At 45.0% G+C, this 27644-nt stretch overlaps 1 protein-coding gene across 1 annotated transcript; it reads right to left on the bottom strand.

The window, feature by feature from the left end:
* MAP1LC3C (microtubule associated protein 1 light chain 3 gamma) lies at positions 1-27038 on the bottom strand. Its single transcript, XM_073560235.1, has 4 exons — positions 26880-27038; positions 26752-26807; positions 26505-26611; positions 1-325 (listed from the first exon to the last, which is right to left on the bottom strand). Exons 1-4 carry the CDS (start codon positions 26935-26937, stop codon positions 166-168), a joined length of 381 nt encoding a protein of 126 aa, XP_073416336.1. The 5' UTR covers positions 26938-27038; the 3' UTR covers positions 1-165.
* Positions 27039-27644: the final 606 nt, after the last annotated feature.

The following is a 27644-nucleotide window of genomic DNA, read 5'->3' as shown; positions in this document are numbered from 1 at the left end:
TTCTAATGTGAAACCCTTTATTACAGTTATTTAATTGAAAATTAAATAAATCCATAAAAGTCATAATCAATTAAAACAAGGATCATTTTGAAATTTAATAAAATCAGTTTGGAATTAGAAACTGTGAAGTAGTTCTGAATGAGATGGTATTGTATAGAATGTCACTCATCCGAACATCTCCTGGGATGCATAAGTCATGTATAAAAAGCCATCTTCATCCTTAAGGTCTCTGTACAGTTCGGTCATCGTGAAGGACATACTGACAAGGTTCCTTTCATTCACTAGGATATAAAATGCTTGTGTTGCTGACAAGTTCATTCGGTTTCTGAAAAAAGAAAGCTGAAGATTAGCATAATGAATAATGATGAGCAAGCACTAAAATGCATGGGTGCTTCTTACTCGAGTCAAGCAAATCGTAATGCTCGTGTGCTTGACCCAAGTAACAAATATAATGGAAGGCAATGGGAAAGTAACATTTTCCCGGCACTCCTGGACATCTAGAGGGGTCTATAAAGTGGACTAAAATGGCATGGGAATAGCATAGGGAAGACCCCTTTAGAAATCTCTGAATCCCAGGTTGCTCCTGGGAACAATGTTGTCAAAGTTAAACATACAAAAATTGAAGTTAAAATATGGATTTTACTGGAAAAAAAAATTAAGCATTCTTTCCAAGATAATGCATTTTATATAAAAGGTAGGAGATATATATAGCAAATATTGAGACCACTGCACAGTTTTATTAAAATCTTCTCTACATGTCTGACAGCCATTCCAGTGTCAGCTGAATTCCAACCAGAGTACACCTCATTCTTCTTAATGTGCTTCTGATTAGGTGATCACTTGAACCAAATCTTATTTAACGAAGGAAAGTATAAAAAAAAAAACCTGCTGTGGTGTTCACAATCCTCTTGCAATAGGATAAGCTGGATGGCAAAACAAGTGCTAGTAATATCCCAAAAGTAATAGGAAAGAAAAAACTATTAACCATGTCAAAAGTAGTTGAAAAGAAAAATCTTGAGTGATGAAAAGGGCTCACTTCTTGCTTTACGAGCAGAGGGATACAGTGAGCGTCATGTTGCCTCCATCCTTAAAATTTCTAATAAGGCAGTCCATTACAACAAGGTCAAGCAGCAGACATTGGGGAAAACAAAGCTACAGACCGACAGAGGTTGAAAACGACTCTCCACTGACCGGGATGACAGTCATCTTATTCAAATGTCACTCAGCAACCGCAGGATGACATCAAGTGACCTACAAAAGGAATGGCAGCTGTGGTGAAGTGCACGGCATGAACAGTTCTTAACAGGCTCCTAGAGGCAGGGCTCAAGTCATGAGAAGCAAAAGGAGAGCCAGGCTGAAGTTTGCCAAAGACCATAAGGATTGAACCATAGAGGACTAGAGTAAGCTAATTTCTGATAAGTCTAATTTTCAGCTTTGCACAACAATTGGTCATCTAATGGTTAGACCTGGAGAGGCGTACAAGCCACAGTGTCTTGCAATCACTGTGAAATTTGATGGAGGATCGGTGATGATCTGGGGATGCTTCAGCAAAGCTGGAATTTGGCAGGCTAATCTTTGCGAAGGATGTATGAATCAAGCTGCATGCAAGGTTATCTTGGAAAAACAGTTGATTCCGTCTGCTCAGGCAATGTTCTGCAACTCTGCGTACCGTTTTTTCCAGCAGGACAATGCACCATGTCACACAGCTAGGTCAATCAATGTGTGGATGAAGGACCACCACATCAAATCCCTGTCATGGCCAACCCAATCTCCAGACCTGAACCTCATTGAAAACCCTCTGGAATGTAATCAAGAGGAAGATGGATAGTCACATGCCATCAATGAAGAACTGCTTAAATTTTTGTATCAGGAGTGGCATAAGGTCACCCAAAAGCAGTGTGAAAGACTGGTGGGAAGCATAAAAATATACCTACAAACAGAAAAATCAGAAACTGAAAAATGTTGCAGTGGTGTCTTAATTTTTGCCAGAGCTGTATACACACATACATACATACACACACACACACACACACACACACACACACACACACACTCCTCCACATCTTGGGCTATGTTCATACGTAGTATTTTTGCATGTTTGCATTGCTGTCAATGGTGGGGGGGAAAAAAAAAAAAAAAACCTATTTACCAGGAAATTTAATTTTAACATTTTACTACCTTATCTGACCATGTGGTGTGGGAGACATCACACATCCTGATTAAATTTATGGCAATAAAGTCTGTAAAGCACTGTGGAATTAATAGTGCTATTTAAATGAGTAAAAAAATGAAGGAGGGATTCTGAAAGTCTAACATTTTTGTTTGTTTTTCAGGTCCATCATGCGGCCCTCACTATTTGTAGAGGACCATCAGGCAGCCCTTGCTATTGTTTCGCTGCCTCTGGCACTAGGTGCCTTGATTGTATGCAAGGCATCAAGAAATGTGAAGATTCCTAAAAGATTTAGGGTTGCAATGTAGTGCCCAGTATCAGAAAGCTTTGTTTGCATTCTAGGTCATGGGTCTTCCAGCAGGACAATGACAGCAAACATGCTTCAAGAAGCCCCAAGAAATGGATGGACAGAGCACTGGAGAGTTCAGAAGTGGTAATTCCAGTAGAGTACAGTCTCCCACCACTACCTCTTACATAGAGATGCTACAGAGAAACTGCAAATGGACACATTAAATCAGTTAATTTTGCCTGCTTTAATGAATTTCTGAGTACAGATCACTGTAAAAAACACAAATCTGTCAATGAGTATGGAAAAAAGTAGCAGCAAGGATTATAATTTAGAAGGCAATAAGCCCTAACTAGATGCCTGTAATATGCCATCCCTACTGCAACAGCTCAGCCTAAACGAATTGCAGATAAGAGCAGTCCTAGAGAATAGAATCTATTTGAATTAGCCCTGAAAAATGCCATTAATTTAACATGATCGCATCAAGGACTGTTATTTCATCAACCCTGCAGGGGAATATAGCGGAGCGTTTCGCATCTACTCAGCCTGATATGGAGGAGACCAGGATCTTCTGTACTTACTGTACAAAGACTCCTGTCCCGGTTGTGAAATCTTGTATGCAGTGAGATCTCCCTATGTGACGACCACAACAAGGCACTGGATCATATACTAAAGGGCCTGTCACACTAAGAGATATCGCTAGCAATATCGCTATAACTAGTGACGTTATAGAGATATTGCTAGCGATATCGCTGTGTCTGATACTTACCTACGACCCGCTCCCCCGCTGGTTATCGCTGATCGCGCGAGAACAGGCTGGACTGTTTCTCGTCGTCTGCTTCCTGCGGCGCTTCCTGCTGTGACGACGAGCGACGCGTGGAGCCGGGCGGGAGGACGCAGGATCACCTGGTGTGACAGGTAAGTAGCGACCCCCATCCCCAGCGATGTCGCTAGTGAGATCTGCCTATGTGGCAGCTCACTAGCGACCACTTAGCGATGTACCAACGATCCTGACCGCATCATATCGCTGGTGGGGATCGCTGGTACATCGCTAAGTGTGACAGTACCCTAAGAACGCACCGGAACTTTTGGCTTCCAAAAATGTTCTTTCAACTAGAAGGTGGATTCACAGAAAAGCATTCCCCCCAAATCACTAAAGGCGTGGGCCTCAAACTGGTAAAGCGTTGCACTAGATGCAAGATATGTCAAAAGTTAGAAGGAAGCTCTCCAATACACCCCCTTTCAAGAATGTTAGAGGAAGGCTTCTCAAAATGCTTAATGCAGGCATCATAAAAACCCTCAAAACATTTATAGCTATAAAAAAAAAGAAAAAAAACAAAAAACACCAAAATCCTGAAGCATATACCCATGTTTGGGTGGGAAGGGGTGCATGGAAATAGAACAGAAAAAAAAAAACAAAAAAAAAACAGCTCCACTGGATTTGCGTTTATGTTCCGCTGCTGTCATACGATGGCACAGAAGTCTGGGCCAATACAGCCCTTGTTATAGTGGTTTGAAAAAACCACTATATTGTAATCCGAACGCTGCTAACTTATTCTTCTTCTTATTATTAAAGTTGATTTCCGCAATTAATACAGCCCGAACCGCTACACGCACAGACGCCGTTGAGGTGTTGTTTCGAAGCCAGCGTCCATGAGAGGTGTGCTAAGTATTTTTCGTGTCGATCGGATTTGTAGTTTTTGCGCAATTTGCGTTTGAAAATTTTTTTTCCCGTCATTGGAATGCACTGCCTCCAATGCTTTTCAATGGGTAATGGCAAAACGTGCCCTGAGGCGATTGAAATGGCAGTTGAGCTCATTGATATGCGCAGGCAGACCCAGTTACTATGCCAACGCCTACGAACGTCACATGACATCCCAAGGACAGAGATTCTGCCACATAATATCAGCTCTTAAAGTGAAACCCACAGCACAAATGCAAATCTAGCTTCATCACATGACACATGCCCCTGAGATAGAATGTGCGACAAAGTGGATTTAGAAGCCCAGTGAGCCACCCTGGCTCTTAAAGGGCCGACGTGCCACAGTGATTCTTAAAGGTCCAGCGCACCGAAATGAGTCTTAAATGGCCGGCGCGCCAAATCGGAGGCTGAGCCACCCCGGCCTCCAAATCGGAGGCTGAGCCACCCCGGCCTCCAAATCGGAGGCTGAGCCACCCCGGCCTCCAAATCGGAGGCTGAGCCACCCCGGCCTCCAAATCGGAGGCTGAGCCACCCCGGCCTCCAAATCGGAGGCTGAGCCACCCCGGCCTCCAAATCGGAGGCTGAGCCACCCCGGCCTCCAAATCGGAGGCTGAGCCACCCCGGCCTCCAAATCGGAGGCTGAGCCACCCCGGCCTCCAAATCGGAGGCTGAGCCACCCCGGCCTCCAAATCGGAGGCTGAGCCACCCCGGCCTCCAAATCGGAGGCTGAGCCACCCCGGCCTCCAAATCGGAGGCTGAGCCACCCCGGCCTCCAAATCGGAGGCTGAGCCACCCCGGCCTCCAAATCGGAGGCTGAGCCACCCCGGCCTCCAAATCGGAGGCTGAGCCACCCCGGCCTCCAAATCGGAGGCTGAGCCACCCCGGCCTCCAAATCGGAGGCTGAGCCACCCCGGCCTCCAAATCGGAGGCTGAGCCACCCCGGCCTCCAAATCGGACCCAGTGTGGCCCCGCTCAAAAAATCAGACCCAGAGTAGCACAGCCCACCAAATCGGATCCTGAGAGGCCCCGCATACCAAATCAGACTCCGAGTGGCCCCGCCCACCAAATCGGACCCTGAAGGGCCCCGTCCACCAAATCAGACTCCGAGTGGCCCCGCCCACCAAATCAGACCCTGAGAAGCCCCGCCCACCAAATCGGACCCAGAGTGACCCCGCCCACCAAATCGGACCCTGAGGAGCCCCGCCCACCAAATCAGACCCTGAGGAGCCCCGCCCACCAAATCGGACCCAGAGTGACCCCGCCCACCAAATCGGACCCTGAAGGGCCCCGTCCACCAAATCGGACCCTGAGGAGCCCCGCCCACCAAATCGGACCCAGAGTGACCCCGCCCACCAAATCGGACCCAGAGTGACCCCGCCCACCAAATCGAACCCTGAAGGGCCCCACCCACCAAATCGGACCCTGAGGGGCCCCGCCCACCAAATCGGACCCTGAGGGGCCCCGCCCACCAAATCGGACCCTGAAGGGCCCCGTCCACCAAATCGGACCCTGAGGAGCCCCGCCCACCAAATCGGAACCTGAGGGGCCCCGCCCACCAAATCGGACCCAGATTGACCCCGCCCACCAAATCGGACCATGAGGGGCCCCGCCCACCAAATCGGACCATGAGGGGCCCCGCCCACTAAATCGGACCATGAGGGGCCCCGCCCACCAAAATGGACCCAGGGGGCTCAACCCACAAAATCAGACCCTAAGGGGCCCCACCCACAAAATCGGACCCTGAGTGGGACCGGCCACAAAATCAGACCCTGAGGGGCCCCAACCACAAAATCGGACCCTGAGAGACCCCGGCCACAAAATCGAACCTAGAGGGGCCCCAGTCACAAAATCAGACCCTAAGGGGCCCAGGTCACAAAATCGGACCCGGAGGGGCCCCATCCACAAAATCAGACCCTGAGGGGCCCCATCCACAAAATCAGACCCTGAGGGGCCCCACCCTAAAAAACAGACCCTGAGGGGCCCCAGCCACAAAATCAGACCCTGAGGGGCCTCAGCCACAAAATCGGACTCTGAGGGGCCCCACCCACAAAATCGGACCCTGAGGGGCCCCACAGGCCAAAGTGGCCCCTGAGAGGCACCCACAGGTAAAACGGATACTGAGTTGAAAGTCGTGCAGGGGCAGCAGGCAAGTCTCTCTTAAAGTCGCAGCCCGGGCACCATTTCAAACCACTATCTGTACTTCCTTCAGGAAATACACATCTAGTTCAATTTGATAACAGCCTGTCAGCATTTTCAGTTGCAGGCGGATGCCTGACAAAACACCAGCAGTAGAGCAGACCAGGACCTCCAAAAGGCAGAGAGAGACAGGTCATGCAACGTGTCCAACTTGGATACCCATTAGTTGTTAGGCACAGAGGAATCATGGATGATGCTGGTACTCCAGCTCCCAAAACTTTTCCCTCCTTGTCAGAGTACCCTGCACATCAGGGCCTGGGTGGATCTTAGAAAACTGTCACAATCCTTTGAGAGTGTTCCCCTCCCTCTGGTGTATGTGTCTCGCTCGTCTCTAGTCCTTGGTTGTCCGAGGAACTGTGACTTCTGCTGCCAGTATTGTCAGAAGGGATTTTTTTTTTTCTCTTATTAATAATTCTTCAACTAGGGCCTTCTGGCACTGCAACATTTTATTAGACCTCTCTGCCATGGGGAGGAGAGATGTAAAGTTTTTCTTGTAGTGTGGGTCTAGAAGGGTGACCAACCAGTAATTAGTGTTAGCCAAAATGCATACAACACGAGGGTCACAAGAAAGGCAGCAGAACATATACTGTTGTGCCAGACTGCCAACAGCCAAGACTTCCCTGTTTCCACTAAGAGGATGACTGTCCCATCTTCTCCTCCTTGTCCTCTTCAGTCCATCCACGCTGAACAGATGGGATGAAGGTTGTGTGGGTAGTAATGACTGTAGCTCAGGCAAATAGCTCCTGTTCCTCATCCTGATTATCACCCAATCCACGTTAAGAAGAGGAGATAAGGCTGGGCTGTGTAGCATCACCCTGCATAGTTTCTTGTGCCATCTCAACTTACTCCGCCTGCAAAGCTTCCTCTTTAATTGTGAGCAGGGAGCTTTTCAGTAGACAGAGAAGCGAGATGGTTACGCTGATTATGGCATCATCACCACTTGCCATCTTGGTCAAGCCCTCAAAGATTTGGAGAACTACACAGCTGTCAGACATCCATGCCCACTCATTAGCTCTTATGTGTAGAGGCTGACCGGAATGCAGAAAGGTATGCTATAGCTGGTATTCCACTACTGCCCTCTGCTGCTCACAAAGCCTTGCCAACATATGCAACGCTGAGTTACAATGCGTTGTGACATGGCACACCAGTCGGTGAACTGGAAGTTGCAAATGTTGCTGCAGCTCTACCAGGGCGGCAGAAGCTGTAGCCGACTTGCGGATGTGGGCACACACGAGCCATACTTTCACAAGTAGCTCAGGCAGATTTGGGTAAGTTTTGAGAAACCGCTGAGCATGTGGGCCAGGAATGGTACATCTGTGAGGTTGACATGCTTCAGAGCCACCACCATGTTAAGGCCATCGTTACACAAACACGATCATGCCTGGTTGTAGGTTCAGGGGCGAGAGCCACAGATCAGTCTGGTCTGTTAGACCTTTCAGCAATTCTACAGTGATTTGTGGTTTTTCACCTAAGCATATTAGCTTCAGCAGAGCCTGATGCCGCTTGGCCAAGTCAGTGCTGCAGTGCTTGCAGCTTTTGACTGATGTCGACATTTCAAGGATGGAGTGTGAGGAAGAGGCGGAGGTGCATGACTTTCTGTAAAAAGTTAAAGAAGCCCTGACAGAACCAGAGCCCGCAATGCTCAGTGTCGGCAGCACGAGTTCTGTCCCAGGGTCCCACCTTCCACAATGTTCATTTAGTGTGCAGTTAGGGAAATGTAATGTCCCTGGGCACAAACACTTAAGCATGGGCACGTGGACAAGTGGACCTTCCCAGTAACAGTGTTGGTCAGGGCATCGTTTATAGTGGAGGCTGTGGACAGGGTACCGAGGGACTTCAGTCTCCACAAGCCTAAATGTGGCCTTTAGTATTTTGGTCTGTGGGTGGGAGGCTGCAAATTTTCGCTTGCATTCCAAGGACTTTGATAGGGACAATTGAATGCAACACTGGGACATGGACGTGGTTGCTGACGGTGACTGTAATAGTGCAACGACGGTTGCAGGGTGGAAGATATCTTCACCTGTGTCATGGACAGAGGATTGGCATGCATGTTGAACAGGGGAAGAGGTAGTGGTGTCACCCACAGAAAAAGTTTTTATACCCTGAAGTTCGGTCCAACTAGCTGGGTGTTTTGTTGCCATGTGACCTAGCATGCTGGTGGTGGTCAGGTTGATAGCTGTGCTGCCCCTGCTGATGCTGTCATGACAGATGATGCAAATGGCCTTTTTTGGGCTAACTGGACTGTCTTTAAAAAAGTGCCAGACTCTGGAACACTTAACCCTTGGCAACTTCATCCATGTTGGTGCTTTGGGGAACACTTGCTCACCTTGTGTCTCTGGCCACCCCACTGCCTCTTCCCGACTGTTGTGATGCTGCAGATCCCTTCCCCCTCTGTGCTGCTGTCCTCGCTCTGCTAGTCAACGTCCCAGGTTGGGTCAGTGACTTCATCATCCATCATCTTGTCTACAACTTCCACACCTTGGTCCTCCTCCTGACTTACCACCACCACTTGTTGGCTATTGTGTCTCATCATTATCCACGTCTTGCGACATTAGTTGCATTTTCCAATGTCTCTTGTTTGTGACCATGGCTACTCAAATATTTGGCATAGATACATACAATCTCCTCATATCCTGCTTGAGATGAGCCTCCAGCTCCTCATTGTTAACCTAGTCTACACTGAGCAGTTGAGAGAATATGAGGCTGGGCAGTATTTCCCTGTCTCCCTACATCTCCACCTGGGCCACATGTAAAGCTTCATGTTTGTCAGCAAGGATTCTTGAGTCGGTAACAGCATCTTCACCACTTACCATCTTTATGGAGTCCTCAAAGCCTTGGAGAACCAAACAAATGTCAGACATGCATGCCCACTCTTCAGTTATGTGCAGAGGCTGACCAGAATACTGATGGGCATGTTGGAGCTAGTATTCCACAACTGGCCTCTGCTGCTCAACAAACCTTGTCAGCATGTGCAGTGTGTAATTCCAGCACGTGGGCACATTGCCCACTAGTCGGTGAGCTGGCACCGCTAAAAATATTTATATTATAATGGACAGTTTTGGAACAACCAAAATGGTCACCGGTAGGACAATTTTTGGCTTTAGTAAAAAGCCGAAATTTCACACATACAAATTTCCACAGTATATGTGACAGTACTCAAATTTTTGAACAACCAAATTTCTACACCTTTAACAAGCACATTTTAGATTTTACTTCAAGCCAAAGAAATTTCACAGTAACCAAGTTGTAAAGTACATGTGACAATAGTCAATTTTTTTAAAAATATAAAAAATTTTAAACTGTACCAGGACAATAGTTTGTAAAAATTTGAACCCACTGTAATTTTACACAAAGCATGTTAAACTGTATAGATAGCTAGTTGAATCAATACCCAGCCAATTTTGCTTTAAAAATGCAAACCGATGAAATGTCACACAAACCAAGTTCAATAGTATACCACAAGTAGAGATGAGCGAACGCGTGGATGTTTGGGTTCGCTGGACCAAATCAATGGGGACATGAAATTCGGTGCTTTAAAATGGTCATAGTGCTACGGGGGGCTGCACAAGGAAACTAAATGAGGGCAATAGCAAGACAATTGCCCTGCAAACAAATGTGGATGGGAAAATGACTTAACCCCTTTACCCCCAGGGGTGGTTTGCACGTTCATGACCGGGCCAGTTTTTACAATTCTGACCACTGTCCCTTTATGAGGTAATAACTCTGGAGCGCTTCCATGGATCCTGGTGATTCTGACAAGGTTTTGTCGTGACATATTGTACTTCATGTTAGTGGTAACATTTAATTGATATAACTTGCATTTATTTGTGAAAAAAATGGAAATTTGGCAAAAATTTCGCAATTTTCCAACTTTGAATTTTCATGCCCTTCAATCAGAGATATGGCACCAAAAAAAAAAAAAAACACTTAAGTAACATTTCCCACATACATACTTACTTTACATCAACACAGTTTTGGAACAAATTTTTTTTTTTTTTTTAATAGGATGTTATAAGGGTTAAAAGTTGACCAGCGATTTCTCAATTTTACAACACCATTTTCTTTTAGGTACCACATCACATTTGAAGTCACTTTGAGGGGTTTATATGATAGAAAATACCCAAAAGTGACAACATTCTAAAAACTGAACCCCTCAAGGTGCTCAAAACCATAATAAAGAAGTGCATTAACCCTTCAGGTGCTTCACAGGAATTTTTGGAATGTAAAAAAAAAAAAAAAAAAAAAAATAATGAACATTTAACTTTTTTTTCACAAAAAAATTACTTCAGGTCCAATTTTTTTTATTTTACAAGGGTAACAGGAGAAATTGGACTGCAAAAGTTATTGTGCAATTTGTCCTGAGTACACCGATACCTGGGGGGGGGGGGGGAGAAACCACTGTTTCGGCGCATGACAGAGCTCAGGAGGGAAGAAGCACAGTGACTTTTTCAACGCAAAATTGGCTGGAATTCAGATCGGATGTCATGTCACGTTTGGAGAGCCCTTGATGTGCCTAAACAGTGGAAACCCCTCATAAGTGACCCCATTTTGGAAACTAGACCCCCCCGAAGGTTCTTATCTAGATATGCGGTGAGAACTTTGAACCCCCGAGGGCTTCACAGAAGTTTATAACGTACCATTTAAAAATCATTTTTTCCACAAAAATGATCTTTTCACCCCAAATTTTTAGTTTTCCAAGGGAAACAGGACCCCAAAGGTTATTATGCAGTTTGTCCTGCGTATGCAGATACCCCGTATGTGGGGGTAAATCATTGTTTGGGCGCATGGCAGAGCTTGGAAGGGAAGCAGCGCCATTTGATTTTTTGGCTGGAATGGAGATCGGACATCATGCCGCATTTGGAAAGCCCCTAACGTGCCTAAACAGTGGAAACCCCCCACAATTGACACCATTTTGGAAACTAGACCCCCCCAAGGAACTTATCTAGATGTGTGGTGAGCACTTTGAACCCCCAAGTTCTTCACAGAAAATTATAACACCCAGGCGTGAACATTTTTTTTTTTTCCACAAGCATGATCTTTTAGTCCCCAGTTTTTTTTTATTTTCCCAAGGGTAACACGAGAAATTGGACCTCAAAAGTTGTTGTCCAATTTGTCCCGAGTACGCTGATATCCCATATGTGGGAGAAAACGTCTGTATGGGCACACGTTGGGGCTTGGAAGGGAAGTAGTGACGTTTTGGAATGCAGACTTTGATGGAATGGTCTGCGGGTGTCATGTTGCCTTTGGAGAGCCCCTGATGTGCCTAAACTGTGGACACCCCCCACAAGTGACCCCAATTTGGAAACACACCCCTATCCCTAATGGGAAAATGGAAATAAATGCATTTTTTTAACTCAATTATTTTTCCCTAACTAAGGGGGGGTGATAACGGGGGGTTTGATTTACTATTTATGGTGGGGGTTTTTTGTTTGACAGCTGTGACATGCTAAAAGATGATTTTGATTGTAAAAATAGTTTTTGCATCACCACATTTTGAGAGCTATAATTTTTCCATATTTTGACCACCGAGTCATGTGAGGTCTTATTTTTTGCGGGACGAGTTTTTGCATTGCTTTATTCTGCGAGCTATGACTTAATTTTTTTGCTGATGATGCTGTGTGGTGGCTCGTTTTTTTTTGCGGGACAAGATGCTTCCAGCGGTACCATGGTTATTTATATACTTTTTTTGATAGCACATTATTGCACTTTGTTCTGCGGTATGACAGCTTTTTTTTTGCTTTGTTTTTATTTTTATTTTTTAAAGGGGTTCACTAAAGGGGTTAACTAGTGGGACAGTTTTATAGGGCAGGTCGTTACGGACGCAGAGATACTAAATGTGCACTTTTTTCTCCTTCCAAAAAATGAATTAGGGAATTATTTTTTTTTATACATTTTTACACTTTTTTTTTATTTTATTGTCCCGGGAGTGGGACATCACTATCTAGTGTCAGATCAGCAATCTGACAGGCACTGCTGTAGGCTCTCAAAGCCTTCTCTCAGCAGGCACTGAGAAAGACACCTCCCTGCAGGCCCCCGTGGCCATCTTGGATTCGGGGGCCTGCAGGGAAGGAAACCCTCAGACCAGTGCATTGTGCTGCTCGGGGGGAGGTCTCAGGGGAGAACGCAGTGAGCCCCCTCCCTTTCCGATGCTTCCTTTCATGTTTGATTGCAGTGTGCCAGAGGTTAATGTGCCGGGGACACTGTGTGAACGCCCCTGTCACAGTGCCGGTTGTCAGCAGTGATAATCAGCTGACACCCGGCAACGATCAACGGCACTTCCCCCCAGGGGCGCCGCTGATCGCTTAGATGTACTATTCCATCCCCGGTCATACGGGCCTGGGTACCGTGGACAAGATAGTACCTCTGATGTCAGAACGGGTACTGTGGATGGGATAGTACGCCTGATGTCAGAAAGGGGTTAAACAGTGGCCTCACAGAGACTGAGACTTGCTACTTCCTGTCCAGTTAAAAATTTCACTCAGAGGTTGGATCAGAGTACCCTTACATAAGCAGCTTACAAGTTTCACCCACATAGTGTGGCGCCCCTGAGGCTCAGTCGCCACAGAGGTACTGCACCTTCTCCTAAGGTGTGGTGCCCCACCATCCAGGTAGGTTGGGGGCTCCTGACCACGCTCCAACACTCGCACCCCACACAATAGAGTAGTTCAGCAAAACAACATTGCGACTCCTTGCTTAGAGAGAAGCAGAGCACCTTTGGTGGTTCCCTGCTTGGAACACTAGACGTGCTGGGAGGTGAGTGGAGTTGAGAATACATAAAAGAGCGGGATGGTTTAGGATTACAGGTCAGTCAGTCAGTCAGTGAGTGAGGCTGAGAGAGGAAGCCATTCGGATAGGAGCGAGGATCCCTGGAAGAGGGATGGAGGAAGGAGTGCTACAGCTGCCTCAGTGACCTGAGCTAGCTGGCACGGGAAAGGAAAGAAGGAGAAAGACATTGAACTAAAGCCTGAGCATCCATAGGAGAGAAAGACAAGTACGGAACGTAGGAGTAAAAGGGAACACAGAGGACGTGGGTTAGAGGAAGAACCCTGCCTAGAAGTTCCAAGCGCAAGGGCGGGGCCCGGTCCCCGAGGTTGTATGGACATTAATGGTTCTGCAGCAGACACCGGTGGAGTAGTGGGCTGTAAATGCACTACTCCCATCTAAGACTTGAGGGCACAACAGCAACACGGATAGAGAGCAGGGACTTAGGAGTAGAGAGTCCCCGAAGCAGGCTACAGCTGTCTGCCATGCAAGTAGAGTTCTTGGGAACATCTGTCAGGAGGAACTCCAGTGTAACTCAGTACTAGGAGATCTTCACACTTAAAGGCGCTTTAGAGGAGACGTTCAGAAAAGGCACATAAGTTGGCGGAGCGTGGAAGGGAGCCTTCCATCTTGCCTGGGGGTTGACTGAGTCCCTGACCCGGAGGACACGGCCCAGAAGCGGGCACTACAGACTGAGTAACGCTTTGGAACTACATGCCCTGGTGTCCTCCATTCCTTCCTGCGTCCGTCCGCCTGGCACTGCTACATCCCCTGCGCCAAACACTATACCATCTAAGTGTCTCCACATCTACACTGCCCTGGGACAACAGCCCTGCCTGTGGAGGGCTATAACATCATTGCTGCACAACACCATCTGTCCCGGAGGATCTGTCTGCAGCTTCGGCTTAACACCTCTCTTGCCGAACACCACAGGTGGCGTCACGAACTATTCACCTAATTATATTCTACTATTCACAACAACTTCCCCTGTTACTTGGGCGCCCAGGGCTACGGTCCGGGTCACCGCTGATGGGACACATCCCACTGATACCGGCCCGGTACCGAGTACCCCACAGCCCTGGGGGGGCGACCCGATAGCATGTTGACATTTTCGCCACAGCCACAAAATTTCACAACCAGTAGCGTATAAGCAGCTGCAAATAAAAAGCTTGCTGTTGGATTCTGGATACAGCTGATGGTCCTTAGCAAGGCTTCCAATTGCCAGTCCCAGCAGCCGCTTTGTCTTGGGACACCTCCCCAAGCTCTTCCCTTAGGGTTCCAGGGGCCTGAAGTGTTTCCCTTGAAAAAATGTGTTCTAAGCAAGCAACCACGCCTGAATACCTCAGTTAGGGATAATGGAATTGTACTTAGTTTCTATTTTCTGGCTTGTTCCAACTGGGGCCATGATTAAGAGGGGACCAGTGAATCACAAAGTGAAGGAACTGGGCATCAATCTCAATCCACCCACAGATAGGGGTTGCAGAGTATACATGTGTAGTAGGGTTGAGGAAGTTGTCCTGAACCCCTAAGCATGCCACGATGTAACATGTATATAATGTATATTTAATGTTGATATGTATATTTGTAACGTTGCTTCGTAATGTCGAGTATTGTATACCCCCTAAAATGTGTATATAATGTTCATATCTGAGTTTTATACAGGGAGAGTGCAGTATTAGTAATTGGCCACTAGATGGAGATAGAGAGTATAATGTAGGATTTAGGTTTAGCAATAGTGTAGATAGTTAAAGGAGGGGTTACTTCTTAGGTTAGAGGAAGGGATCTTCCAGATTTAGATTAGAAGTAGCTGAGCACCCATAGGGCTCATACGAGCTTAAGCACCGTTGTAAAGGAATAGATACCCCGCAACGTTTGAAGTATGTGCCCAGCTATCCAGGGGAAAAGATCATACGGCAGCAGCTCCCACAGACAGAGGAACAAAACAAACGACACAAAAGGTCACAGCAGCAGTGTGCAGAAGGGTCGCTCACAATGTGGCGGATCACCTCCTGGGCTGAATCTCTCCTGACCGGGGCAAAACGAGCAGGGGAGCGCTTTACTGAGGTGACACTGAAAGTGGAGGACTGAGGGGCCCGTCTGGGACGTGCCGTCCTGTGCAGTTAAGTGACTAAGGGAAGAGAGAAGGAAAAAACGAAAGGATGTGCTGCATGAACTAAACGAAATGTCGTGTCAGAACTGGATGTGCTGTGTCCTGAAGCAATAAAAGTTGTTCAGTTAAGGGCCCAGTTACACGCTTCAATGTCCCAGCGATCCCAGCAACAATCCGACATGAATGGGATCGCTGGGACATAGTTAGACTCACACACGATCAGGACCAGCGAGTAAGCTTGTATCCAAGGTAAACAGTGGGTAACAGAGCCACGTGGCTCTTAGATACCTGCTGCTTACCTTGGATACCAGAGTGCATGCTGGTTTCCAGGGTAAACAGCGGGTATCTAAGAGCCACGTGATGTCAAGTCAAGCCTGTGATGTTTGACAAAGGTGTGGACTGATGACCAGGTAGCAGCTCTGCATATCTGTTCCGAGGAGGCGCTGTCCTTTTCCACCCACGAGACTGCTACTGCACTGGTGGAACTCATTCTGCGACCTTCTGTGGAGGTGCGAGATTCTGAACCTGGTAAGCTTCAGCAATTGCTCTTTTTATCCAGTTGGCGACCGAAGCTTTGGATACTATCTTTCCCTTATTCTGACCATAAAGTTGAATGAACAGATTATCTTTCCTCCACTCTTTGGTTACATTGAGATAATGCAGGACAACTCTCCTTACATCGAGAATGGAACTAATCTGTTCTTAGAGTTCTGGCAGAAGGAAGGTAGTATTAAGTCTTGATTTCTATGAAAGTCTGAAACTACCTTATGCAGAAATGAAGGGTCAAGACGGTACACCAGCCGTTCTTATATACTCAGGTAGGGTTCAATTATTTAAAGACTAACTCCCCCACCCGTCTGGCTGTTGTGATTGCCACCAGCAACGCTGCTTTCCAGGACAGCTTGTCGAGCATTATTGATGGTAAGGGCTCAAATGGTGGAAGTGTCAACCCATTAAGGACAATATTCAGGTCCCAGGTGGGAACCAGGCCGGTCTTTGACGAAGCCGGGTGGCTGCTGTCATGAATAGTTTCACCCAGCAATGTCCAGCCAGGGTCTGGCTGATGAACTCAACATCACCACCTTTAGGGTATTGGGTCTGAGTCCTTTCTCCAAGCCTTCATGTACGAAGTCCAGGATCTGGGCAGTGTTGGGCTGCCAGGGGTCCAGTCGATCCGTTGGACACCATGATACTAACGTCTTACAGGTCAAGTGATATATAGCGTTTGTTACCGGCTTCCTACTTTTTTGTAGGGTGTTATTAACTCTCTCGGAGAGACTCTTGGTCTTTAGAATCGAGAACTGAGATGCCAGGCTGCTAGACGTAAGTTCTCCATGTCTGGATGGCAGATTGGCCCCTAGTGTAGGAGATCTGACTGGTGGAAGGATTAGAGAACCATCTACACACAGGCTGGTTATGGCACCGTACCAGCTTCTTTTCTGCCAGAGGGGTGCTACCAGAATGACTCTTGTCTGCTTAAACCTCATCTTTCACAGAGTCTTGGCAAGACTGAGATCAGAGGAACGGCGTAAGCCAGATTGAACCGCCACTGGTGACCGAAGGGGTATATGTCTAGACACTCGTCGTCTGGGTTCAGTGAGAAATAGCGGGCCACCTTTGCATTCTGGCATCCCGTGAATAGGTCCACCCTGGATAACACCACTTCTTGGTCAACATCTGGATTCAGACTCCACTCTCCTGGGTTGATATCCCTTCCGCTCAGGAAGTCGGCTTGCTTGTTGGCTGTTCCCCTCATATGGAGGGCTGATACAGAGAGAAGATTTTCCTTCAGCCCAAGAAAATATTCTAACCCCGATGCCTTTCAGGCCTTCGTGCCAAAAGGTGTGTGACAGTGGTTACATTGCACAAATAGATTTTTAGGTGGGTACCTTGAATCACTGATGTTACTGTCCTGAGGATCTAGTCTACCGCCTTCAATTCTCTAAAATTCGAGGATTGTCTGCGGATTTCGGCCAACCAGTGACCTTGAAAGGATGTCTGGGAAACCATGCCGCTCCATTCTCTCTTGCTGGCATCCACTTCTATGGTGATCAGCAGGATCTGGATCCAAGGAACTCTCGTGTTCAGCTTCCTTGGGTTGTTCCACTCTGCCAGAATACAAGTCTGAAGGTCCCTGGTGTGCGCCTGGGCCCAGGCTATTCATAGAATTGTAGAGTTGGAAGGGACCTCCTGGGCCATCTGGTCCAACCCCCTGCTCAAAGCAGGATTCGCTAAATCATCCCAGTCAGATGTCTGTCCAGCCTCTGTTTGAAGACTTCCATTGTAGGAGAACTCACCACTTCTCGTGGCAGCCTGTTCCACTCATTGATCACTCGAACTGTCAAAAAGTTTTTTTCTAATATCTAATCTGTCTCATCCCATTCAGTTTCATCCCATTGCTTCTAGTCTTTCCTTGTGCAAATGAGAATAAAGTTGATCCTTCTACAATGTGACAGCCCTTTAGATATTTGTAGACAGCTATTAAGTCTCCTCTCAGTCTTCTCTTTTGCAAACTAAACATTCCCAAATCCTGCAACCTTTCCTCATAAGACAGGGTTTGCAGACCGGTCACCATTCTGGTCGTTCTTTTCTGAACTTGCTCCAGTTTGTTGATGTCTTTTTTAAAATGTGGTGCCCAAAACTGAACACAATATTCCAGATGAGGTCTGACCAAAGAGGAGTAGAGGGCAATAATGACTTCACGTGATCTAGACTGTATGCTTCTGTTAATACATCCTAGAATTGCATTTGCCTTTTTTGCTGCTGCATCACACTGTTGACTCATATTCAGTCTGTGATCTATTAGTATACCCAAGTCTTTTTCACATGTGCTGTCACTTAGCCCTATTCCTCCCATTCTGTATATGCTTTTTTCATTTTTATTGCCCAGATGTAGTACTTTGCATTTCTCCCTGTTAAAAACCATTCTGTTAGTTGCTGCCCACTTCTCCAGTTTATTTATATCTTTTTGAATCCTCTCTCTCTTCTCTAGTATTAGCTATCCCTCCTAGCTTTGTGTCATCAGCAAATTTAGTCAGTTTACCCTCAATTCCTTCATCTAAATCGTTGATAAACATGTTGAACAATACAGGGCCCAGGACAGAGCCCTGTGGTACCCCACTTGAGACATTCTTCCAACTGGATGTGCAGCCATTTACGACCACTCTTTGGGTCCGATCACTAAGGCAGTTATGAATCCACCTAACAGTTGGCTTGTCCATTCCATACTTAGTCATTTTTTCAATAAGGATTGTATGAGATACTTTGTCAAATGCTTTGTTGAAGTCAAGATATACTATATCTACAGCATTTCCTTGATCCACCCAAATCAGTGATTCAGTCATAGAAGGAAATTAAGTTAGTCTGACATGACTTATTAGTTACAAACCCATGCTGACTCTGTTTAATCACTTCATTCTTATCCAGGTACTGACATACATGTTGTTTAATAATTTGTTCAAAGATCTTTCCTGGTATAGAAGTCAGACTCACCGGCCTATAGTTGCCTGGGTCCACCTTCTTCCCCTTTTTGAAGATAGGAACAACATTTGCTCTTCTCCAGTCTTCTGGCACTTCTCCTGTTCTCCAAGAATTTTCAAAGATTATGGAGAGGGGTTCAAAAATTTCTTCTGCTATCTCCTTCAGTACTCTGGGGTGTAATTCATCTTGACCTGGAGACTTGAATTCATTTAGGTTAGCTAAGTGTTTCCTCACTATCTTTCTGTTTATAGATATCCTGGATTCTTCCATTCCCTTAATAGGACAGTTGATGTTACATTTCCTTTCTGAGAGAAAACAGATGCAAAATAGGAATTTAAAAGTTCAGCCTTCTCAACATCCTGTCTTACCATTTCATCATTTTCATCCTGTAAGAATCCTATAGCATCTTTGACTTTTCTTTCACTTTTGACATATCCCCAAAATCCTTTATTATTGCTTTTGACATCTCTTGCAAGCCTCAATTCATTTTCAGCTTTAGATAATCTGATTTGTGCCATGCAGGTTCTGCAGACAGCATTATATTCTTCTTTAGATATGCCTCCCTCTTTCCATTTTATAAACACTTTTTTCTTCCTTTTTAGCATGTGCTTAAGTTCTGTGTTCATCCATCCTGGTTTCCTTAAATGCTTCCTATTCTTCCCTCTTTTTGGAATTGTTAACAACTGTGCTTTGAGAATTTCATTTTTCAAGATTTCCCATCCTTCTTGGACATTTTTGTCTTTAAGGATATCCAGCCATTGGATCCCTATTGCCAGGGTAAAGGATATCATCGGACCGAGGATTGGCATGGCAAATCTCATGGATACTGACTTTCTGCTCTGCAGGATGTTTATCTTTGCCCTGAGCTTGATGTGCTTCTGTTTGGGCAAAAAGGATGTTTGCTCCTGAGAATCTAGAAGAACTCCTAAAAATGTCTTTGTGGAAGGGATGATATTTGACTTGTTGATTTATCAGCCACCCCAGAGACGTCAGAATCCAGGTTGTTGTCTGCATATGCCCTTGCAATGACAGTACTGAAGGTGTCTCTAGCAGAAAGTCGTCGAGATGTGGAATAATGCAGATCTGTCGACCTATGATGTGAGGCATGACCACTGTCACAATTTTTGTGAATATTCAGGGTGTCAAAGATATTCTGAATGAGAGCATGTTGAATTGATAATGAGTTGTCTGCCTCCCCTGGGCAACTGCAAATCTCAGCAATTTTCATTGATTGGGATAAATCGGAACATGATAGTACACATCCTACAGATCGATTGTCGCCATGGCAGAGTCCTTCCCTATCAAGGGAACTGTTGATTTTATGGACTCCATCTTGAACCATCTGTATTTAATATATTGGTTCAGTGGCTTCAGATTTATTATGATCCTGTAGGATCCGCAAGGTTTTCTTATTAAGAATAGACAGGTGTAGGTCTTTTTTAATTAAGAACAGACTGGTGTAATGACCCCTTTTCTCCATCTCCAGGACTAGTGCAACTGCCCCTGAGGCCAGCAGGTTCTTTAGACCTGAATTGAGGGAATTCTGGAGATTCTGTGCAGAGATTTGTGTTAAATCTTAATTTCTATGGAGGGCAGTAGCGTAGCTACTGGGGGGCGCAGAGGCCCCGGGCTCTGAGGGGGCCCACCGAGCTACGCTACTGTAACTATCGGCGTGCACAGCGCGCCCATACAGTTACTTTCTGCGGCAGAGCAGGGAGAATCGATCTCCCTACTCTGCCGCTATGGGCCCCTGAGAAGGCGGTGGGGGGGCCCCGGTGCCAGTAGAGGGCCCCCACATCAACCAACAATGTCATCCTGGGCTATTCTGTGCGCACAGGACCTGTGATGAGGTCACAGGAGGGGTGGAGTCAGGGGGGGGGTCGCATGATCAGGGGCTTCAGTGGCTGCAGGACTGTGCTGGTTGTCATGGTGCTGGATGAGCTGAAGTAAGTTTCTGTGTGGGGTCAAGAGGGGTTTACAGGGTGGATGTAGCAGAGCTGTGTGTGTAGAAGGTGTACAGAGCAGAGATATGCATGTATGAGGTGTACGGAGCAGAGTTGCGTTTGTATGGGGTGAGCGGAGCCGTTTGTGTACGTAGCAGAGGCACGCGTGTACAGGGGGTATCAGGTGCAGTAATAGGGACACATACGGCAGCAGCGGCTCAGTATTGGGGTATCAGGTGCAGTAATAGGGACATATACAGCAGCAGCGGCGGCTCAGCATTGGGGTATCAGCAGGATGAGGGGTTTGTGCAGGTTGGAGATAGATGGTGATGGGGCTGGAATATGAGAAGTGAAACGTGTCGTATTCTCTGTAGCAGAGTCCTGGCTGGAGTCGTCGTCATGTCGGTCTGGGCCAGATGGAAAAGACTTGAAAAGTGAATGATTCCATCAGAAAGATCGTCAGCGGTAAGATGCCAACTATAACTGTACAGTAATCACATGTTTTGTAGGACTGGTATTTACCACTGACCATATGGCGGTAATATCAATATTGGTCTTTATATTGGGATTATTTTCAGTAACAGTGCAGTCATCTCCTACATCCACTATTAGGGTGCGTCACTGAGTTGTAATCAAAGTTACCTAGTTATGAGTGGGCCCCTAAGTTTCGCCCCCCCTGAACCAAAACCCTAGCTACGCCTCTGATGGAGGGCAAGAGATAAACTCTGCCTTCACCCCTTCTTGGATGGATTCTATGACCCACGGGTTGGTGCACACTTCTTGCCATTGTGGAAGGTAATGTGAGATGCGATCTACTCTCCCTTGAGCATCATGGTTTGTTTTGACGCTGGCACTGTGTGAAAAATAAGTTTCTGCGTTGGCCGCCTTTGGGGGTAGCTCCACCTTCCTGTCTGTCCTTGTACTTCAAGGGATGCTCTTGAGGGGGGACAAAAGGACCTCTTCCGGGAACTTTTTCGTTTGGGCAGGGATTTTTCTTGTCCAAAGCCTTCTCCAACAAGTCATCTAGGACTGGCCCGAACATGTATTTCCCCTTAAAGGGAATGGAACATGGCTTTATAGTGAGGTGAGCATCTCCTCTCTAAGGGTCCCTGCCACCAGATGTTTTTCTAGCTTCCCCAACCAGCGAGACATTGACCTGACTACGGATGTAGAAACCACATTTGGGTTTAGTAGTGCTACTGACGTCTCCCAGGATTTTCAGAGGAGGCCCTCCATCTTGCACTCTAGGGGATCCTTTAACTGGGAGGAATCCACAATTGGGAAGGTAGTCCTCTTGGTAACGCATGTGACCTGCACGTCTACCTTAGGCACCTCGGAGCAGCATTCCACTCTCCTCATTTACTGGAAATCTGTCCTTTAACTCTGAGGGGGTATTTAGCCTCTTCTCTGGGAGAATCCCATTCTTCTGGAAGCAGCTCACAGATGTTTTTATGTATCAGGAATACTAGCTCCCTTTTCGAATTTAGACACCCGAACATCTCCTCTTGCACTGTACGTGTAGTTATTTCCTCTTCCACCTCCATGGTTTTCTTCACAGCCATGAAAGTTGTTCCATGTTTCCTGAAGAAAAGTAGAACTTCCTATCCTGTATTTTAGGACCGAGACTCAGCTTACCCTCCTCTGGCATGGACTCCTGGGAATCTGAATCCTCTTCCTCATAGATCCTTTTCTTCTTGGCTACTGGAGGGGCGCTGGCAGTAGGCACTGCCTGGGAGAAAGATGCCAGGGAAGATTGTATTTCTTGGCGGACTATCCCTTTAAATTCATCCCTTAAGGAGGGCAGTTCATATTTAAGAATTTTTCTCTATACAGTCATGACAGAGGCTTCACATGTTAAGAGACCAGCTTTTTTTGCACAAATTGCACATCTGCGGCCGGTGGCCTTACATTTATTCCTTGGTGCAGGTTCCTTGTCCCCCTGAAAAGAGAGGGGAGAAGGCAAACAGGTCTTTAAACATCTATATATACACACATGCACCATGGAGGGGGATCCAATGCCTGTATACTTACAGGGACTGGAACAGCACTGGGCTCCACAGATGCAGAGCGGGAAAGACCAGACTCCATGATACCATATAGTTTTGTCCTATCTTTTTTGACCTTCCATCCGGGGCTCTTTATATCAGGTGACCAAACCAGAGCCTCCCCCTATTCAGAGGGACTTCTCACCATTTTTTCCAGCTGAAGGGATCCCCAGGTAGTGTTCATCTGCCTCCTGTATTCGAATCTCCCGATGCATTCCTCCATGGAATGCAAAGCCAGAAGGGATGTTGTCTAAGTCCGCCCTGCGACTGATGTTACATCTGGCCTCCAGGACCACATCAGGTTTCACCGAGGGAAGCCGGAAGCATGCTTCTCTCACTGCATCCCGGGCTCTTCAGTTCAGCAAGGGGATGAGATGGGACCTGGAGAGCTCAAAGAGGCCTCCCATCCAAGATCTCCCCCAGACTTTACCTGGAGGCGCAGAGACTGGGGGAAAAAAGTCTAGAGTCCACCAGAACGAGGAACAGCACCCGCTGAGGGAAGATAAAAATAGACCGATCTCCCGCTGTCCAGCTATGTGCAAACTCTGTTGTCTGCCGCTGGTATAGAGCACCACATGATGACCTCTTCATCCCTAGAGGGACAGCTAAAAACACTGTGGAAAGGAGGTGGGAAGGCTATTTGACCTCTTTCATGTTTCCTGCCCCTATTAGGATGAGATGACATTCACCTGTGTGCTGTCATGGGGGTGGGGTTGTTAGAGAAAAACTATTTTAACTGTACCAGGACAAACTAAAAATTTTAACCCACTGTAATTTTACACAAAGCATGTTAAAACTGTAGAGATGGCTAATTGAATCAGTAAAAAATTTTTGAACAAGTTTTATACCAAGAAAACATTATACTGTATGGGTGAGCAATACAGAATTTAACAATTTTTGAGGCTTATATACCACAGAAATCAACCCAAGAATATGTTAAAGTCTATGGATGAGCAATATAATACAGATACATTTTTTAGCAATTTTCTTCAATGTTATACACCAAAGTGTCCCCATGAACATGCAATACTGTGCTTATGAGCAATAGACCGATACATTTTTTATCCATTTTTTGGATGGTTATATAACAAAATGTACCCCAGAAAAGGTTATACTCTATGGATGAGCAATTGAATCAAGATAAATTTTTGAACTTTTTTTTTTTTTTTTTTGAGGGCTAGATATCACAGAAATTTACCCCAGACCACAGAATAGTGTATGGGTGAGAAATATAATGTAGCCAAAAAATTTTTCATTTATTTATTTTTTTTTAGTTTTACAGACCACTGTGATGTACCAATAACCGTGCTAAACTGTATGGATGACTAACTGAATTCAGAAATAAATTTGGAACATAGATATTTTGAAAGTGTAGTTTACGCACTCCTACACTCATAAAAGGCTTTTCATAAAGTGCAAAGCCAGGAAAAAGTTATAAGGACGGTCATCCATAGACCTCTGAAAGGCAACAACTGGCAGGCCTCATTCCAATATTTTAAAAGTGTACTTGCTGTAAAGAGAAAGTGGTGTGGCACCCAGGAGAGTCCACATAAAAACAGCTCACCCTTGGATACATGGATCCCTGTTGTTCAGATAATCCTGTAGTATTGCAAGGTTCCACCACAATAAAAGCAAAGAAATCTAGCAAAGGGTCCAATTAAATAATTGTTTATTTAAAGTCCATTAAAATCCATTTTTCAATAATAACCGCATGCGCGTTTCTGACTGATGTGCTTATTACATATGTTACTGACAGGGTTTTCAAGGTGTATATACAGCTTGCATACCAGGGAAATGCCTTCTATCACGCCCCTTAGGAAATGGGCAAAGATATTTAACCCTTGATAACACTAAAATGAAACATAGAAATTCATGAAAAAGTGTAGATACACACAGAAAAATGCAAAATCAATGTACAAAGTGTACATATGCAGAAATTCTAAAAAAAGAATACTCATTAACCTGTATTTTAGACAAACGTACAGTAGTGATGCAACACAGCATTGAAAAGATGATGCATATCAAAATGTTATATAAATGCTTATAAAAAGGTATGTATTATTGCTTCAGACGAGATCAAAAGGCTGCTATAGAATTACTTGTTCTGAAATTGCACGATTGGATATATGATACAAGTCTAAGTCAGAATATACATGATAGGCTGGAGTCACACTAGCGATAAAATCGGACGAATGCAATGGGGGAAAAAAATAAATAAAAATCGCATTACCTTCGTCCCAATGCTATGTTGCTGCTCCCATCATGCGTTTTTTTATCGGATCCGTTCCTCGGACAGAGACAATCGCAGCATGCTGCGATTGTCACCGATTTTCGGATCGGATTCGACAATGCAAGTCTATGGATGCGATTAAAAAACGCATTGAAAACGCACCACACGTGTGACTTGCGATTAAATCGCAAGACTTCTCCTGGTCACAGGAAAGAGCATCAAGCATTAGCATTGGGTGTCAATTTGATGCTTAGATGTGAATAAAATCGGCTCATCGCCGGAAAATGGGATGACAGACGGATCCCTGGACAAGAAATCTTTGTGCTATTTCGTACCGTTAAAATGGGACCGATTTCTTATTCGTTGTGTGTGACTCCAGCCATATTATGAATAAAGTGCATGTGCAACCAAATTTCTATGATATAATACTGATTTTGCAAATATCCAAAGACACTTCCATCAAATATGTGCAAATGCAATGTAGTTATTGTAAAAAAAAAAAAAAAAAAAAAAAAACAATGAATCATGACCAATAGGTAAATCACTAATCCCAGCATTATAATATAGAGGGTGCAGCTTGGATTGGACTAATCATTGTAAGGGTATGTGCCCACGTATGCAGAAATTTCCTGAGAAAAACCTGAATCCTTCCCAGGAACGCCGCAATTTTTTATTCGTTTTTTTCGCGTTTTTTGCGGATTCTTCCGGAGCTTCCTGATGCAATGAAATCCGCAAATTTTCGACAAAATTAACGAACATGCTGCGTTTTTTTTCTGTAATGCTTTTTTTTTGCGCAAAAAAGCGCATCATGGGCACAAAAATAGCGGATTTCATTCTATTAATAGGATGTTTAATGTATGCATTTTTAAGCGTTTTTGCTGATGAAAAACGCTACATGAAAAAAAAAAATCTAAAAAATCCTGAACGTGTGAACACAGCCTAAGCTGCACCATCTAAATATTGAGGTAAGTCAGATAGATTTGTCATGCTTGTTTTTCGGACCATAACTATTGTATACATTGCATTTGCACATATTTGATGGAGGTGTCATCATTATCTTTGCACATGCACTTTATTACAAAAACACATGTTAGCTGATTATAATTCTAGATATTCCTTTGGATATTTGCCAAATCAGTATTATAAACAGATATTTGGTTGCACGCGCACTTTATGCATTCATTACACTCATGACCGTAATCTCTGCATTATTATCCCCACTTTTTGTCTGTTCACATTTACTGAGGGTCAGTCTTTTACCAAGTCCTGTTTTTTTGTGCAGAAAAATGTTCTTACATCACTATACAATGGATATATAATGCACACAATATATCCTAATTGTCTTTGTTTGCATTTGTCTTAAATATACTGCCATAAGTGGAAAATGCAAAACTATGACAAGGGAGTAATAGCACACTACACCCACATAAACTACTGATGCCAACAATGGTCAAAAGTTCGCCTACAGGGCCCTCTGGAGTAAAAAGAGGACTACTACAATAGTGGCTACAACTGCAATAGTTACATAAGTATGCAAAACATTTTAAATTAAAGTTTAGAGTTTAACCAAATAAGCATACCTGAGAATATTTAAGAACTGGAACATGGGAAGATCCCGAGGAACAAGAAATTTGGTTTTATCAAGGAGAGGTAGGTATTTTTCTTTTTTGTATCGCTCTACAATGACCTAAAATAAAGGGATGCAATAAAATGACTGTTGAGAAAATTCTTAAAACTCTCATAACTCCAATTGAACAAAAGAAAAGTTCTAGAAATAACATAGTTTTACAAGAAAGTATTTCTAGGTTAGAACAGATAACACATTACCGGGACTTTAGTAGGAAACTTGGCCTTTATACTAATTACTTCAGACTTTCTTGTTGCTGTGAGAGTAAAAAAAAATAACTAAGTATTCTTCTGAGTATTCTGTATTAAATAAATGTTTCACATTTTACCTAAACTCTTCCTCTGTTTAAATGGCTTCCGTTTTGGAACCTTTGTAGGTGACTGCATTTTCTTCACAAATAGCAAGCTTGGGCATACATATCAGGACTACTCTGCTTCTGCTTTCCCCAGGGATGTCCAATTATTAAACCCTGGATTCAGCTTGCTATCAAATTGAAATAATGTGTAACTCAGCTCAGGTGATTGCAGCTTTATCAGAAAACACGATTGACGCTTGCATTAATTAAGGCCACGTTCACATGGTCAGTATTTGGTCAGTAGTTTACATCAGTATTTGTAAGACAAAACCAGGAGAGGGTGATAAACACAGAAGTGGTGACGTGTTTCTATTATACTTTTCTTCTGATCGTTCCACTCCTGGTTTTGGTTTACAAATACTGAGGTAAAATACTGACCAAATACTGAACGTGTGAACGTGGTCCTATAGGATCTGAATCCAAAAACATGTTTTTGACCATGCCAACATACCAAATCATTTTTTGTGTAGGAAGACGCTTCAGGAAAATGCCTGCAGTATTTTGCCTGAGGCATGTTTTTTTATTTTTAAATTTTGGGATATGTTTTGTGGCATCTTTTATTTTTACCATCTATGCATATAATAGAAGTAGCTTCCAAGTCACCAGAAGAATGGACATGCCACTTATTTTAGTTGCTTTGTGGCTTTGGAAGTCTGAAGTGGTTAAGAGAAGTGTCAGGGTGTGTGCACACGCTGCAGATTCTGCTGCGGTTCCGCAGCGGTTTTGGCCCTGTACAGT

Source organism: Dendrobates tinctorius, unplaced genomic scaffold (genome assembly GCF_039654945.1).
Source record: "Dendrobates tinctorius isolate UK_male_01 unplaced genomic scaffold, ASM3965494v1 ptg000293l, whole genome shotgun sequence".
NCBI lineage: Eukaryota > Metazoa > Chordata > Amphibia > Anura > Dendrobatidae > Dendrobates > Dendrobates tinctorius.
Note: the sequence above shows the minus strand (reverse complement) of the source record. Positions and strands in the feature narration are given on the sequence as shown.

What these genes read in the sequence shown, in the direction of transcription:
- MAP1LC3C (XM_073560235.1), bottom strand. Translation starts at nt 26,937, where the DNA reads ATGCAGTCACCTACAAAGGTTCCAAAACGGAAGCCATTTAAACAGAGG. An exon ending in AGTTTCCTACTAAAGTCCCG is followed by an intron (nt 26,612 to 26,751) that starts GTAATGTGTTAT and finishes CCTTTATTTTAG; the next exon opens with GTCATTGTAGAGCGATACAA. An exon ending in CAGTTCTTAAATATTCTCAG is followed by an intron (nt 326 to 26,504) that starts GTATGCTTATTT and finishes TTCTTTTTTCAG; the next exon opens with AAACCGAATGAACTTGTCAG.